Source organism: Acinonyx jubatus, chromosome C2 (genome assembly GCF_027475565.1).
Source record: "Acinonyx jubatus isolate Ajub_Pintada_27869175 chromosome C2, VMU_Ajub_asm_v1.0, whole genome shotgun sequence".
NCBI classification, from domain to species: Eukaryota; Metazoa; Chordata; class Mammalia; order Carnivora; family Felidae; genus Acinonyx; species Acinonyx jubatus.
This window is the reverse complement of record NC_069384.1, coordinates 113615057-113631112: the sequence shown is the minus strand read 5'-3', so window position 1 is coordinate 113631112 and position 16056 is coordinate 113615057. Positions and strand designations below refer to the sequence as shown.

General features: G+C 37.6%; 1 protein-coding gene across 1 annotated transcript in view; it reads left to right on the top strand.

Annotated features, from left to right (window-relative positions):
- The window catches only part of AGTR1 (angiotensin II receptor type 1), a 49672-nt gene extending 34766 nt beyond the window's left edge, over positions 1–14906 (top strand). Inside the window, exon 3 of the mRNA XM_015072540.3 lies at positions 8805–14906. Coding sequence (XP_014928026.1) covers positions 8851–9939 — 1089 coding nt within the window. The 5' untranslated portion in view covers positions 8805–8850 and the 3' untranslated portion in view covers positions 9940–14906. The remainder of the gene's footprint in view (positions 1–8804) is intronic.
- The last annotated feature ends 1150 nt before the right edge of the window (positions 14907–16056 follow it).

The following is a 16056-nucleotide window of genomic DNA, read 5'->3' as shown; positions in this document are numbered from 1 at the left end:
CAAAAAGTAACTCTATGATAAAATCAAACATTACCTTACAGAATTCATTTTCTTAGGACAAAAGTCCACTTAGCACTTCAAAATACTGACTAATAAAATACTTGAAAATGTTATTCTAAATAATATATTACCATGGGTTCTTTTATAATTCTCTGTCCTCATCTGTGTGTTTTTATTTGGGCAAATGAATCACATTAACTATTTACTAAACTTTAAAAAGTTGTATTTTCCCCACCAAAAAAAAAAAAAAAATTACCTGAAAGTAGGTTTGTTTTGTAGGAGTTATTTTAACAATAACACATTCTGCCACCTTCTTCATAAAATAACATAATCCTGACTCCGTAACTGCAGGGCCTGCTTCTAATTTTGATTTGCAGCCATGAAACAATCTGTCTCTACCTTTTCATGTAGGTCTCTACCTTTTCATGAATTCATTTCATTGCCAATGAATAACACAGGGGATGCCTGAGAGACTCACAGTCTAGAAACTAATCTAGCTAGTCTAGATAGTTGACCTCTATAACCTTGACCTCGATAACCTAGGGTCACAACCAGCTATCCAAATGCTGTGCTGGGAAAACATTTCTTTAAGTAGATAATCTAAAAAATGGGGGGGGGGGAATATCACTGTAATATAATACTCTTATGTGGAGTTTATTTATCCCCAGTAAAAGGTAAAATTCATTTTGTTTTTAAGAAAAAGACTTCTTGTATCTAACTAGAGAATGTTATTAAATCATTGTGGCATTAATAATATCTATATCAATTGATAGATTTTGGCTGATTTAATGATTTATCAGGTCATTTCTACTTGTCAAGCCATCATTGCCTTTATCTTCAAAAGATAAATACCTATTCCAAAAAAAAAAGATTATAAAATTTCAGTGTTTCAGGAGATTTCTTTAGCCATGTGTCAGCTCCCTGAGAATGCAGAGGTGTAGAAAAGCTAAGTGACTGGTTCAAGGTCACCTTGCTAGTGAATAAGAAAACCAAAATTAGAACCCTAGTCTCCTTATACATTGCGTAGGACCAATTTGAACGTTGGGCAATTGGGGGAAACATGTATAATACAGGAAATATTTGATCCTCCTAGCTTCACTTAAAATTTATGATTATGTGATTTCTATGTTAAAAACTTTATTTTTTAAAACTCTTTCAATGTTTATTTTTGAGAGAGAGAGAGAGAGAGAGAGAGAGAGAGAGAGAGAGCATGAGCAGGGGAGGGGCAGAGAGAGAGAGAGAGACACAGAATCTGAAGCAGGCTCCAGGCTCTGAGCTGTCAGCAGAGCCTGACGCAAGGCTCGAACTCATGAACCACGAGATCATGACCTGAGCTACAGTCGGACACGTACCTGACTGAGCCACCCAGGGGCTCCAAAATGTTAAAAATTTTAATCTGAAATGAATTGTCATGTGGCCAGTAATTTCTAACATAAAGCTGATAACACATAGAAATTCTATAAAAATTTCATAATTTCTTAAAAATATAAATTAATTGGCGCTTCCTCTGCTTCCCAGTAACTTCGCTCATACCCCTTAAAGTGGAATCTGAAATGAGATAAGCAGTTTATGCTGCTGATCTAGAGTCTCAGAGAAGCAAATATGCAGTGGCTTAACATTATGAAATTGTGGGTTTTGCTCACAAGTCAGATAAAACAGCTGTTGACTGAGATGCCCACATAGGAGCTGCCTTTTTCATCTGTTGAAAAAGAAAAGCTTGTGAACAGTCTCCAAGAGCCATATTATTAAAAATTATGTTTCCTCCCCTTTGATGAATGGCCGAGATGCTGATTCTTTAAAATGTGGTTATAATTCCCTTGAGGAAATTCTCCAAGTCCCTAAGTTTGAGGAATTTGGGAGTATAAGAGGACAAGAGTTTATTTATATACAAGCTTTTTTCCAAGTTATATTTATTTTATTTTTCTCCTAGTCTGCAGAGCACAGCTCTTTTGAGGCTCACTAAAGCCTTCAATGGGCCTCTATATTGAACATAACAATATTTTCTACTAACACCAATATGTCAGAGGAAGATTTCTAGCATATGATTAGAGTTAATGACATATATCTCATCCCTGCCTGCTTCTCTTTTCTTTTTGGAAAAAAAAAAAAAAGCGTGCAGCAAAAACAGCCAAGAGTTTAGAATAGAAAAGAATGGGAAGAAATATCATAGGAATGAAAGGAGCTCTTTGGGGGCTTGGGATATTCATGACAAGTAGGTTGCTTAAACTATAACTTATGATAAGTAGAAGCTTCTGAAGCAGAGAGAAATTTAATTGTAATTTAGTGTTACATTACTAGATATTAAAGTATTGAATAATTTCTAACAAGCAAAAATTTAGGATCACAATTTACTTTCCTTGAAATGTATACCCTAACTTGGAAGGAACTACTGAATTTCCTTTCATAAAGCTAAGTTCTTCCTATTCTTGGGGGATATTTTGGAAAGCAAAGGGGAGGGCTAGTTGAGGATGACAGGACATTTAACCACCATCACCACAGGTGGTTATAATTGGTGTGTGTAGAAATAAGATGGCAGCTTGTGCTGTTTTCATTTCCTGTGAGAGCAGGCCATGGTGGATGCTGTCGACTTGGGAAGAGGCCCAGAAACCACCGTTTACCACTTACACATATCATGTAGCCATTCATTAAGGACGCTGAATCTTGAGTACTTATTTAGTATGGCATTAGTAATTGTAATCAAACATATTGTGTGTGCTAAGAGAAACATTCACCTAGGAATTGCACAGGTGAGCAAAATCAGCTCCAAGAAAAGTATTTAACATAGAGAGATTAGGGGCGCCTGGGTGGCTCAATTGGTTAAGCGTCCAACTCTTGATTTCGGCTCAGGTTCATGGGATCCAGCCCCTCATTGGGCTCTGTGCTGACAGTGTGGAGCTTGCTTGGGATTCTCTCTCTCCCTCTCATTCTGCCCCTCCCTTCCTCCCTCCCTCCCTCCCTCCCTCCCTCCCTCTCCCTCTCCCTCTCTCTGACTCTCTGCCTGTCTCTCTCAAAATAAGTAAACATGAAAAAATAATTAAAAATAAAACAACATAGAGAAGTTAGGTTGGGATTGCCAGCCATTTTCTCATGCATCTGATTTAAAAGCAGTTCTGGTCATTTACCCCATGGTGCCAAGCTCTCTGCCATGCTCTCTTCTTCATGGCTGCCAGGATTACCACCATGGAGGAGAGTACCACCAGAAGGCCTTGGATTATTCATTGAAAGGCATGATGGGGGTTGGGGTGGGCATGAATAGGGGCAAGACTATAATCTAAAGATTTGGGGGTCCAAGCAATTTAACCATTATCTCCAAATAATGTGTAGGACAAATTCCAGTCAAGATGAAGACAATGAACGTAAGCATAATGAACACTACCCTTCTTTCTCAAAACACATAAAATAGAAAATCACAGCTCTGAATAAGAATTGAGACCACATGGGCCAGAAAAGGACCAATACCAGTTACACAGCCAAGATAAAGTTTCAACAAGTCTACCAGGATGGAAGTCAAGATCATTAGACGCGCATACTGAAGACAAATGAAACTGGCTTTCTTGGTTAAAGCCAGAAACTGGAAAATCACTGCCTATTGTGACCAAAGACTAGATAATTTCTGCAGACCAACAAAAATTTGAGAATGGGTGGGGGCCTCATTTGCAGTATCTGAAGAAAAAATACAGCATTGGAAACTAGGCTGAGAACTAGCATTAAAGACTTCCAGATCAAGTGAGTGTTGTATGCCCAAGCAGAAATTTCACAGGCCACCACCATCCAGATGCCAGGCCTCCTAAAGAAGTTAATTCCCACTACAGATTAACTCGTAGTCAAAGATTATAAAACCCAAGATGAAAGCAAATGCCAAGAAGGAGTGTCCACAGATGAAACAAATAGAATTCATACAAGAACTACAACCTACAAATAGTAAAGCAATTGATAGGGGCTCTTAACATACAGATGTTCAACATGTTTAAAGAGAAAAGGGTACAAATAGACCCCATAAAATAAGAACAGAAGGTTAAGAAATAAGAACAAGTGAATTTGAAAAAGAAACAAGTAGAAACCATAAAAATTTTACTGCCAACTTCTATGATTCAATGAATTCACAAATGGATACTAACAGTTGCTCCCTGTAGAATGCGTCATTCATTACTGAGGGGGAAAAACACACAGGAACAGAAACACTTGCTTTCTAAAGTCTGAATTATAAAATAAAAGCAATAAAGACAATGACTTTTGAACAGGATGATTTATTGCACTGCCCAGCACTACAAGCAAATGACCTACAAACACTAGTCTACTCTTTTAGATATTTGAGAAAGATACTTTTATAGAAGATTATTCTAAAATATAATTACTTTGTCTTTTAGTTCTCTCTTTATTATCATAGGAAACTATGTGGTATTTTTTTCCTTAGATTGCAAACTCATTAAAAAAGGAGCATGTAATGAACAATTTAATTAGATTGGTTTTGGCTTGCCTAAAAGCTTAAGAAGGTATTAATATTCTGATCAAAAGTCTTGGCGAAATATTCTTGGAAGGATGGAAGGAAGGAAGGAAGGGAGGGAGGGAGGGAGGGAGGGAGGGAGGGAGGAATCTTCTTTCTTAGGCTTGTTTTTAAGAATGAGGGAAGCTGTCAAGAAATACAAGGTATCTGGTATGAAAGCAATCTGTGGATAAATAGTGCAGCCACCAGGAGCCAACCTTGTGTTTACAGCAGACTGAAAGTTCCCACCTGACTCATGGCCAATGTATTCAGCTGCTTAAGATGATTTTTTTACTCACAGTTTGAAAGAACAACATCCTGGTATTTTTAGCCTTTTAATGGCACAAGAAGGAGCTTACCAATGATAAACCTTAAAAAAAAAAATCTTTCATGTTTTTTTAAGCCATGGCTAAGTCAATGTTTAACTTGCATTCAAAAAATAATAGTAGAGATTTTTTAAAAACACCTCTAATTAAACACTTACTTTTTGAAAGATATGCCCAATACTTTCATACTATCTCATTTAATTCCTACAACAATCATGTGCAATAAAAATCACTGTTCCCATTTCTTACAGATAAGGAAACTGAGGCTCATGTTCAGAGAAATGGGGTGATTTACCCAGAGCCATACATATTTGTAATTGGCAAAGAAAGAGTCTGTTATAAGTATTTTGAGTCAAATCCCATCTTCTTTCCCCCAAGAAGAAATGGTGCTATGGAATTCATATAAGCCACAGAGTTTATGTAAAAGCTATGGTGAGACCCAAAAATAGGGAGAGGTGGATCCTCCTGTGTTTTTGATCAGTATATCCTCCCTGCCTAAAACTCTACTGGGGGAAGAATGAAATGTAGCTGCTTTCTGGGACTCATAAGTTTGCTGTTCCTAATAGATCACATCTCTTTCCTTCAGCTCCTCATCAAAACAGCATCCTTTCAGCTTCAAAGGGAAAAGAACCCTACTCTTTCCCACTCACTTAGCATCAATCACAGGTGCCTAACCAGTCACAAGGGTTCCATTTTCCCCACACCACTGCCAAGAGGGTTGTGTGATATCTGTAAATTTATAAGAGCAGCCTCCCACAGCTGATGCTGCATACATCTGTAGGAGAGAGAAGTTCAAGTGATGACAATTTCTACTCTACCTCGGCTGGCCAGCTGTTGCCTTTAAGTTCTAACCACTTTGTTTTCCACGTATCCTCCAAAGTCCAAATGCCATCTTCTTTGGGAAGTGCCCCTGATCATTACCCAAGTCCCCCACCAACAAACTGGGCCAATGATAAATACAGAACATTCCACATGACCCTGTTATGGTATAGTATTCAACACTGGAGGTAATTCTGTCTTTAAAGCTCTTGTACCCCCACAACTAGACTCAAATGCCTCAAAGGAGGAGAAGGACTGTGAACTTTTTCACTTTGCATCCCTAACTCCAGCACCTAGTAGATGTTCAATGAATATGGGATAAATGGATGACAGCCCTGGATGCACTATTTTCATTTATATGCTTCCCTGTGCTTGTTCCCACTGGTCCTATAACCTAAAATTCCTCTCCCCTTTCTTCTACCCTCCAGTATGTGAGAATTTGTTTCCTTTCCTGGCAGGAAGTCTTAGTCATTACTTATATAAACATTTATGTAAAGTATTATTAGTATATTTAATGTGATGTCCAGAGTTTCTCCAGTGATATTGTCATTTAAATAATAAATTCCTTACTAAAATTTCCAGGATGTTCAGAGCAACCTTTTATGTATTACACATTAGTTGATATGGATCAATGGGAACTGAAGAAGAAACTGACTTCAGATTGTGATGGAATTGCAGTCCAAAACTATGTTTAAAACTTGGTCCTTTCAAATGCAAACTTTTTCCCATAGATTTTTTTTTTAATAAATGATGGTTACAATTCTCGCCTTGTCAATAAAATTCTACTCATTCCAGATACAGTATTAGTGGAACCAGCCTGAGATATATAGTCTTAGAGTTAGGCTCAAGAGAGAAAAGAAGAAAAAGAGGAGAATTTCCTCCCTGCTTTCAAGCACTCAAGCTCAGGGCACCAAAGGGATTCCAATGCATTAAGTTTATCCCTTCCTATCTGTTAGTAGTGTCCTTGTGCCCAAGCTGAAACAAATATTTACCTCTGCCCTGGTTTTCAGTTATGGAGTTCACCCAGGCTGCTTTTTAATCTTTGAGATTCTTTAACCTTGACATTTCCACTTTTTTCCTAGGCAAAATCCAACTGAAATCAACCAGATGTTAGAAGAATAAGTAAATTAATACACATTAAGGTGTAAATGACTGCTAGCACATAAACCTTTCATGAAGTATTTAATTTTTAATAGAGAATATTTGTTTACCTAAAGGAATTTATACTTCTAAACTGGCATAATTTCAAAAACTATAATAAAATAAACTGAAAAATCAGCAAAATGTAGGGAAATCCTTCTGGGTGAGAAAGAAATAGGTCATATCTCCCTGAGAGCCTAGCCCTAGTTTCCATTATATTATTCCCTCTTTTCATCTTCTGTTTTAGAAACCACATATTTCTAAAAGTACCAAAGATTTTTCTGTCTGTTTTGTTTAGTTTTGGTTTCGATTTTTTAATCCAAGGTGAAGCCTAGGTTAACAATGACTATTTTCTATCTTGATCCTCTCAGGAGCAAAATGTAAATTGTGTTATTAGCCCCACAGAAACTAGTCTCATTATGCTATACTCCTAGCTTTTAAGTTATATGCTATTTACTCATTCATTCATCCATTGGCTGTCTTATTCATCAGACATGTATCATCTGTCCCCTGGAATTGGCTGGGGCCTACATTAGTAAATGAGATTATTCGAAACAAGCCCTACCTTCAAGTAGCTAACATACCAATAGAGAAGACAGGTCAACACCACTATGATATAGTGTCAAAAGCTACATCCAAAGTGCTGAAGTGGCTTGGCAAATGGAACAGTCAATGGCCCAGATAAGTCAGGAAGGCTCCACAGAGGATGTGACATTTGCTTGTTTGTGGATGCTAATGTCCCCATGAACAAAAAGAGAGGGGAAAAATTAAATTATATAAGGCTGAGTACAAAAGGAGAAGATAATGGGGACTTGAAGCCAGAACCTTGAAATAAGTCAGTCAGAGAAAGACAGATACCATATGTTTTCACTCATATGTGGATCTTGAGAAACTTAACAGAAGAACATGGGGGGAGGGGTGGTGGTGGAAAGTTACAAACAGAGACAGAGGGAGGCAAACCATAAGACTCTTAAATACAGAGAACAAACTGAGGGTTTATGAGGGGTGGGGGAGAGGGGAAAGTGGGTGATGGGCACTGAGGAGGGCACTTGTTGGGAGGAGCACTGGGTGTTGTATGGAAGCCAATTTGACAATAAATTATATTAAAAAAAATCTTGGATGAGGAGAATAACTACCTCCTTGGGGAAGGCAAAGAGGCCACTTAAGAAACTTTTTCTTTCTAGTGTTCTCTCTTAAAACCTGGCTACCTGACTCTCATCCCTCTCACGGCACCACTTTACACCAAGATGGACACTACCTTAGGTGTATGTGTTCATACAGCTCTCCTGGATGCCAAGCATAGCTATCCTGGGAAGTCTTATTCCTGTTCCTCATCTTGCCCAGGACACTTTGCTACAAAAAGAATGCACAGCCATGCTCATCTAGGGACCTGCTCCTGGGGTAGCAAGAGGATCTTTACCCAGCACCCGTGCCCTGCCCAGACAGACTTGCCTATGCCATACGCTGAGCTTTTTACCTCAGAGTATGCCTGTACCTCATCCTGTGATGTTACCCCCACAGCATCCTCAGCCTCCCTTCCAAGGGTCTTCTGATGGACTCTGCTAGGGAAGAGTATGTTGATTTTCTAACTCATGTAAGTGAATAGCTTGTTTACTATGTAAAATATTGAAGCAAATATTTGCAGAAGCTTCTGGAAAAACTCAAGTCTTCCTGAATAACTAATTTAATTCAGTAGCATTTTCTGAGATTTAGACTATGCTTTTTTAATCAATGTGGAAGCTAGGATTTACTTCTAGAAAAAATGCAAAGAACCTAGATAAGTTTATTCACATAGCACCCCCATTTCTGTTTACCTGAAGGATATTTATTACTTTCTAGAAAAGCAATATGTTCTAAAAATTAATTTAAATGTGTAATCCTACCCTTTCTCGGTTCAGTTTTTCTCCAGAAAATATGATCTATTTTTTTTCCTAAGACTAAAGTGGAGTTACTGTATTTATGACTGAAAAATAAAACTATTTGTTTATAACTGAAAGTTCTTTTTTTTTTAACCTTTTCATTTTTATTTTCTCCAGGTGCATCTGGCATAGTGTCTAAGACTAATTAACCCAGGAGATCAAAATGATCCTCAACTCTTCCACTGAAGATGGTATTAAAAGAATCCAAGATGACTGTCCCAAAGCTGGAAGGCACAATTACATATTTGTCATGATCCCTACTTTATACAGTATCATTTTTGTGGTGGGAATATTTGGAAACAGCTTGGTAGTGATTGTCATTTACTTTTACATGAAACTGAAGACTGTGGCCAGTGTTTTTCTTTTGAATTTAGCACTGGCTGACTTATGCTTTTTACTGACCTTACCACTGTGGGCTGTCTACACTGCCATGGAATATCGCTGGCCCTTTGGCAATTACCTGTGTAAGATCGCTTCAGCCAGTGTCAGTTTCAACCTCTATGCCAGTGTGTTTCTACTCACATGTCTAAGCATCGACCGTTACCTGGCTATTGTTCATCCAATGAAAGCCCGCCTTCGGCGTACAATGCTTATGGCCAAAGTCACCTGCATCATTATTTGGCTACTGGCTGGCTTGGCCAGTTTGCCAACTATAATCCACCGAAACGTGTTTTTCATTGAGAACACCAATATCACGGTTTGTGCTTTCCATTATGAATCCCAAAATTCAACCCTCCCCATTGGGCTGGGCTTAACTAAGAATATACTGGGTTTCTTGTTTCCTTTTCTGATCATTCTTACAAGTTACACTCTTATTTGGAAGACTCTGAAGAGGGCTTATGAGATTCAAAAGAACAAGCCAAGAAATGATGATATTTTCAAGATAATTATGGCAATTGTGCTTTTCTTTTTCTTTTCCTGGGTTCCCCACCAAATATTCACTTTTCTGGATGTATTGATTCAGCTGGGCATCATACATGACTGTAAAATTGCAGATATTGTGGACACCGCCATGCCCATCACTATTTGCATAGCTTATTTTAACAATTGCCTGAATCCTCTCTTTTATGGCTTTCTGGGGAAAAAATTTAAAAAATATTTTCTCCAGCTTCTGAAATACATCCCTCCAAAGGCCAAATCCCACTCAAACCTATCAACAAAAATGAGCACACTTTCCTACCGCCCCTCAGATAATGGAAACACATCCGCCAAGAAGCCTGCCTCATGTATTGAGGTTGAGTCACACACTTGAAGCCTATCTGTGAAGTAATCCTGTGAAAAGAGAAGCAAGAAACACATTCCTCTACAGCACCTCACTACCAAAGGAACATTAGCTACTTTCCAGAATTTAATAAGAAAAAGGTTATGTGGTCTCAACAAACCTTTCTAAAGCTCTGAACAAAACCTTTTCTTTCCCTGTGCAACAAAACATAAAGTGAAGCCACATTTTGCATCAGACAGACGACGGCCACTCCAAGAACGATGTCAGAAGCTAGATGAATGTGTTCACTGGGAAAATTTTACTGGCAGAAATGCCGTCTCCGCAGCCGGCTCCTGTTCTGTTATTTTTGACTCTTCCACATGAAGGTATTTGGAATGTGTTCAACCTTGAGAGGAGCAACAGGAGGTCAGAGCTTAAGATTGCTCTGCCCAGTTTCCAAGGGGCAGTAAAGCTTTTTTGTGCCTATGGAGTTACTAGCAGCTGTGGCCCACCTGGACCTGCCACTGCACTTTTTGTGCAGAGACTTGCTAAGCAGTACTTGTCAGTACTTTCAGACACTTTTGCGAAATCCAGCTAGTGTCTTATAGATTCACACGGCCGAAACATGCCAGCTAATTGGCCTATTTGTATACGGAGATTACTAAAGTCATACATTAAAGTTAAACTACTTGTAAAAGTGTTACTCTGGTCCCAGGAAGTAGAGTCTTCCCAGTCATATCAGTTTTGTTTCATATCTGAGAAGTATATATATTTTGTGGTAAAAAAAAGATTGTATACCATAAAGTATGCCTTATGTTTTAGAAAGTGTATGTTCTACTTGTATACGTATTCTATATCTCTAAACTGTTGCACTTGATTAAAATCTGGCAAAGTTATATTTACATTAAAATACTGTTATTGTAATGTGTTTAATCTTCAATGCTTAAAATATATGCTGATTTATTTTTCAAACAAGTGTAATTATGAACCCAATTCCATTCAAATTTTTAATACAACAGATAGTTTAATACTATTGCTTATAGGTTTTATATCCACAGCATGGAATAAATACACCCTTTTGAGTTTTTCAAAGCTTTACATACAACAAAGAAAAAATTAATTTTTATAACACCAAAATAAAACATTATTTTACACATAATTATTTTTAAATTTTTTAATGTTTTTTTTTGAGAGAGACAGACAGACAGAACACAAATGGGGGAGGGGCAGAGAGAAGGGGAGAAACAATCCAAAGCAGGCTCCAGGCTTCAAGCTGTCAGCACAGAGCCTGACACAGGGCTCGAACCCATGAACTGTCAGATCATGATCTGAGCCGAAGGCAGACGCTTAACCAACTGAGCCACCCAGGCACCCCCACATAATATTTTTAATAGTAGGACTTTTCTGATTACATACATGAATGATCATTGTAGGAAATGTAGAAGATACAAGGAAAGTATTAAAAAATAAGTTATATTTAGTTCTCCTTATTAAAAATTACCATTTTTAACATTTGGGTGCATTTTCTTCTACATTTTTGTATTCATTATACACACATCCATACATAAATTGTGATATTGGAGTCAGAATATATACTTTGTATACAGATTTTTCTCATAATGTCATAGCATAGTAGCTTGCTACACCGTAAATATTTTCCTAAGATATTTTAATAATTGCATAACATTACAAAATAGAGAAAAACACATTCTGATACAGTTAGCTAGTCCTCAAATTGGGACATTTAGCTTTTTCTGATTTTTCGGTATTATAAATTGCACTGTGGTAAATGTTCAAGTAATGAACGTGATACATTCCTCATATTGTTCTAGATGTGGTACAACTTTATGAACATTTTTAATACTCTTAATACGTTTTATCAAATATTTTCCAGAAACCTTATAACAATTTACAATTGTTATATGTCTGAACATATCTCACCACAGTCCCAGCAGCATGAAATATTTACTAGATTTAAACAGAAAAGTAAAATTTACTGTAAGGATCCACATTCTACACACACAAACAGGGATGCACCTGCCCTAAAGAAACTACAGTAACATTTCTGCTCCCCTTGGGAAGTTGCCTACTTTTTCTCACTGGAGGCATCATTGGCTTTAGAGTCCACCTGGAACAGGCTGATGTGATTACCTGACTCAATGAACAGTGATCAAAAGACTGGGGTGATGTATGAAATAGTTGATGGAAGCTACAGGCAAGGGCGGGGGGGGCATTCAGAGAGCCCTTAGTGGGCCGGCCAGAACCTCCACAAAGCAGCCTATTACATTCACATTCCAAAGGACAGAGAATTTATTTTGAGAATAAATGTGGTTACATATGTCTCATATTATTTTCCCTTTACATTGTTTTTAATTTCATTAATATAATACCAGCCGCTAACTCTCCAAAGTTCTGTTACTATTTTCACAAAGTATTACCTCTAAAAAATAAATTCTAGCTCATCCCAAATTATAGTGTAAACTTATCCTATTTGAATTCCCTCCAAATCAAACATATGACTGTTCATTTTTTTTATTCAATAGTCATCCCAAACTAAGTGATTACAAGTACTTCAAACTTGCGGAACCATTTGATAAATTACAGTTGATAAGATTTCTGGCAGATAACTATATTTAGATACCCTCTATCTCACGTATTTATTAACTGGCATGAATAACATGTTCCAAGCCTCATATTCACTTCAATTTCATCAAATTATATTGTGATTTTTTCCTAATCCCATTTTGTGAAATGGACATTGGTAACTTCAGTGATTAATCTTGCTTCTTCAGTAAGAACAACTTAATATTGAAGTGGAGACTCTACTTACCAAAATGTTAGGATGAGATGCCATAATTTACGTTTCATGGACATATTCTGGGATATTTTAAAATTTAAGCATAAAGGAATAAAACTATGCAGAAAGACAGGTGCCCACCCGTCCCGACGTACAGTCCAACAGCAAACGTTTCAATCAGCTTCCATGGGCAGTATGAGATCGAGCCAAGTGTGAAGTACCCTGATTGGCAGCCATGGAAAGGCTCACAGAGATCTGATACCACAGTCTCAGTTTTATAACTCTATACACTGGGCCACTTTTCTTCCCCCAAGAAAACATGCCAAAATGGGGAACCAGACAAGAGAAAACAGATTCAGACAAATCACAAAAGTGAAGTGAATGAAGCAAATGAGTCCCAGGGAATTTTGGATATTGGAACAAAAGGTGATTTCCCTGAGGGTAGAGAAGGAAGTAAATCAGTAGCAGATGAGACTGAGGAGTGAAAAGAAGTCTGGAGGCAGCCACCCACTGCCTCAATGGTCAGGATGCAACCCTCATAAAAGAGGTGCATAGGGATGTTTAGGTCCCCAGAGCCATGTTGTATCCCCTGGACCCAGACCAACCAGAAGATGAGACCTAAATATTAAGGAGGGAAGCAAGTTATAAACAGTAGACAATGGTATGGGGCAACACTCAACTGTATGATTTTTATTTATTTCAGGCTGCATGTTAGGAAGGAAAAGGTCCTCTCTAGAACCACACTGGAGGCTTTGATAAGACTGAAAAATAAATGTAATGGGAATAAGAAAATGGAAGAGGTGGAATATTTGAGCTAGTGGTCAGAGAGTCAGATTTTTAAAATTTAAAAATTTGAAAGTTAAAATATGATTCTGTAACTATATTCACCATTGTCTGATATATTTGTGTAGTGAACACCTGTGCAACTATCTACACAGGGTGCCTTCACCCTTTATCATAGGAATTTCCCCACCTCACCCAAGGACAGGACCACCACCATTTATTGGCCCAGGCTTGAAGTGAACCAATTACATATATTTTCCCCTAAGAATCCTTCAAACAGATACTGATGAACAGCTGGTCCTTCCCCACTGCTGAAAGTTGTGAAATGTAAGTTTGGAATCTATTAGTAACCATGTCCCCAGTGAGAGTGAAGTTAACAGAAAAGACAAAAAATCCTGAGTTGCTTGAGTCCTTGATTCTACCTGTGTCTGATGCCATGTCATACTTCAGAACCAGCATGCATAGCTAATATCTATATGTGTTCCTTCCTGCTTGACCAATAAGAATTTCCTCTCTGATGGCCAAGAGACACATGAAAATATACTCAACATCACTCATTATTAGGAAAATGCAAATCAAAACCACAATGAGATATCACCTTAAACCTATCAGAATGGCTAGAATCTTTTTGATTCTAGAAATAACAAGTGTTGACAAGGATGTGGAGAACAAGGATCCCTCATGTACCACTGATGGATATGTGAATTGGTGTGGCCACTGATGAAAACAGTAGGGAGGTTCCTCAGAAAGTTAAAAATAGAAATACCAAATGATCCAGTAATTAAACCCCTGGGAATTTACCCAAAGGAATAAAAAAAAAACTAATTCAAAAAGATATATGCACCACTATGTTTACAGCAGCATTATTTATAATAGCCAAGATATGGCAGCAACCTAAGTGTCCAGTGATATGGATAAAGATGATTTGATATATGTGTGTACACACACACACACACACACACACACACACACACACACACACAATGGAATACTATTCAGCCATAAAAGAATGAACCTTGCTATTTGCAACAACATGGATGAACCTTGAGGATATTATGCGAAGAGAAATATGTCAGCCAGAGAAAGACAAATACTATGTGATTTCACTTATATGTGGAATCTAAAAAATAACAAACAAAAAGGAAAAACAGACCCATAAATACAGAGAATAAACTGATGGCTGCCAGAGGGGAGGTAGGTAGGGGGATGGGCAAAATGGGTGAAGTGGAGTGGAAGATACAGGTTTCTAGTGATGGAGTAAGTCAGAGGAATAAAAGGTACAGCATAGGGAATATAGTCAATGGTACTGTAATAATGTTGTATGGTAACAGATGGTAACTACACTTGTGGTGAGCACAGTATAACATATAGACTTATTGAATCACTATGTTGTACACTTGAAACTAATGTAACATTGTGTGTCAACTATAGTTCAATTAATAAATAAATTTTAAAAATTAAAAAAATGCTTAATTAAAAAATGTATTTTTTTCTTTTTTGTAGCAGCCAGGACATCATTCATTTGCCATCCAGCAGGAATGATACCAGTCTAGGTCCCAAAATATATTCTTGGTCCCTAACTTAAAGGGTCATATAGGGCACCTAGGTGGCTCAGTTGGTTAAGCATCTGGTCTTGATTTCAGCTCAGGTCATCATCTCATAGTTTATGAGTTCAAGCCCCACGTGGGGCTCTGTGCTGACAGTGTGGTGTCTGCTTACAATTCTCTCTCTCTCTCTCTCTCTCTCTCTCTCTCTCTCTCTGCCCCTCCCCTGCTCTCTCCCTTTCTCTCAAAATAAACAGGCTTAAGAAAACATTTATAAACATTTATAAACTTTAAAAACATTTTAAAAAGTAAGGGGTCATATGGGCTGTCCCTCTTTCATAGGTCTCCTCATGACAGGGTGGGGACAGGACATCCAGTATAGTGTGTATGTTAGAGGGAAAGAGGTGTGGTGACATGGAAGGATTTGCAGTTGGATGGAACTAAGGGTACTTATTGATAGTACTTACTATTATACGTTATTGTAAATGGAGATCTCCCCCTGAGGTGGCACACTGATAAAACACTCTTGTGTTGCCAAAACAATTATATGATCTAGACCATGTGAAATGGTAAGTACAGAGAGGAAATGAGCACCCCATATCACCCGAGAGCTCAAATGACCTGCATGTTCTCTAAATCTCATCGAACCTGTGAGTACCACTTCCTACCCTGCCTAAATCCAATGAATGGACAAGACCTTCGTTCAGTGAGTTGATCTACCTTACTTGAGAAATAAGGTAAGTGAGGTCCAAAGGAATAAATTTTCACAATCAGAAAGAGCCAGAATTAGATTACTATCTTTTTTTCAAAAGACTATAAGTTAGAATAAGAGAATTCAGCTTTAATAGTGTTTAATTCTAAATCACTCATACACAACTAAGCTCTGCATAATAACCCTCTACGAGTTTAAATACCCTAAGTTTTGCCCTTCAAGCAGAATGATTGAAAAATACTTATCTATGTGCACAAGAGATGTAAATTTGATGAATGTTAATTTTGAAACTATTAAAAGCCAGTTTGCTACTATAATTATTTTGCTTCAAA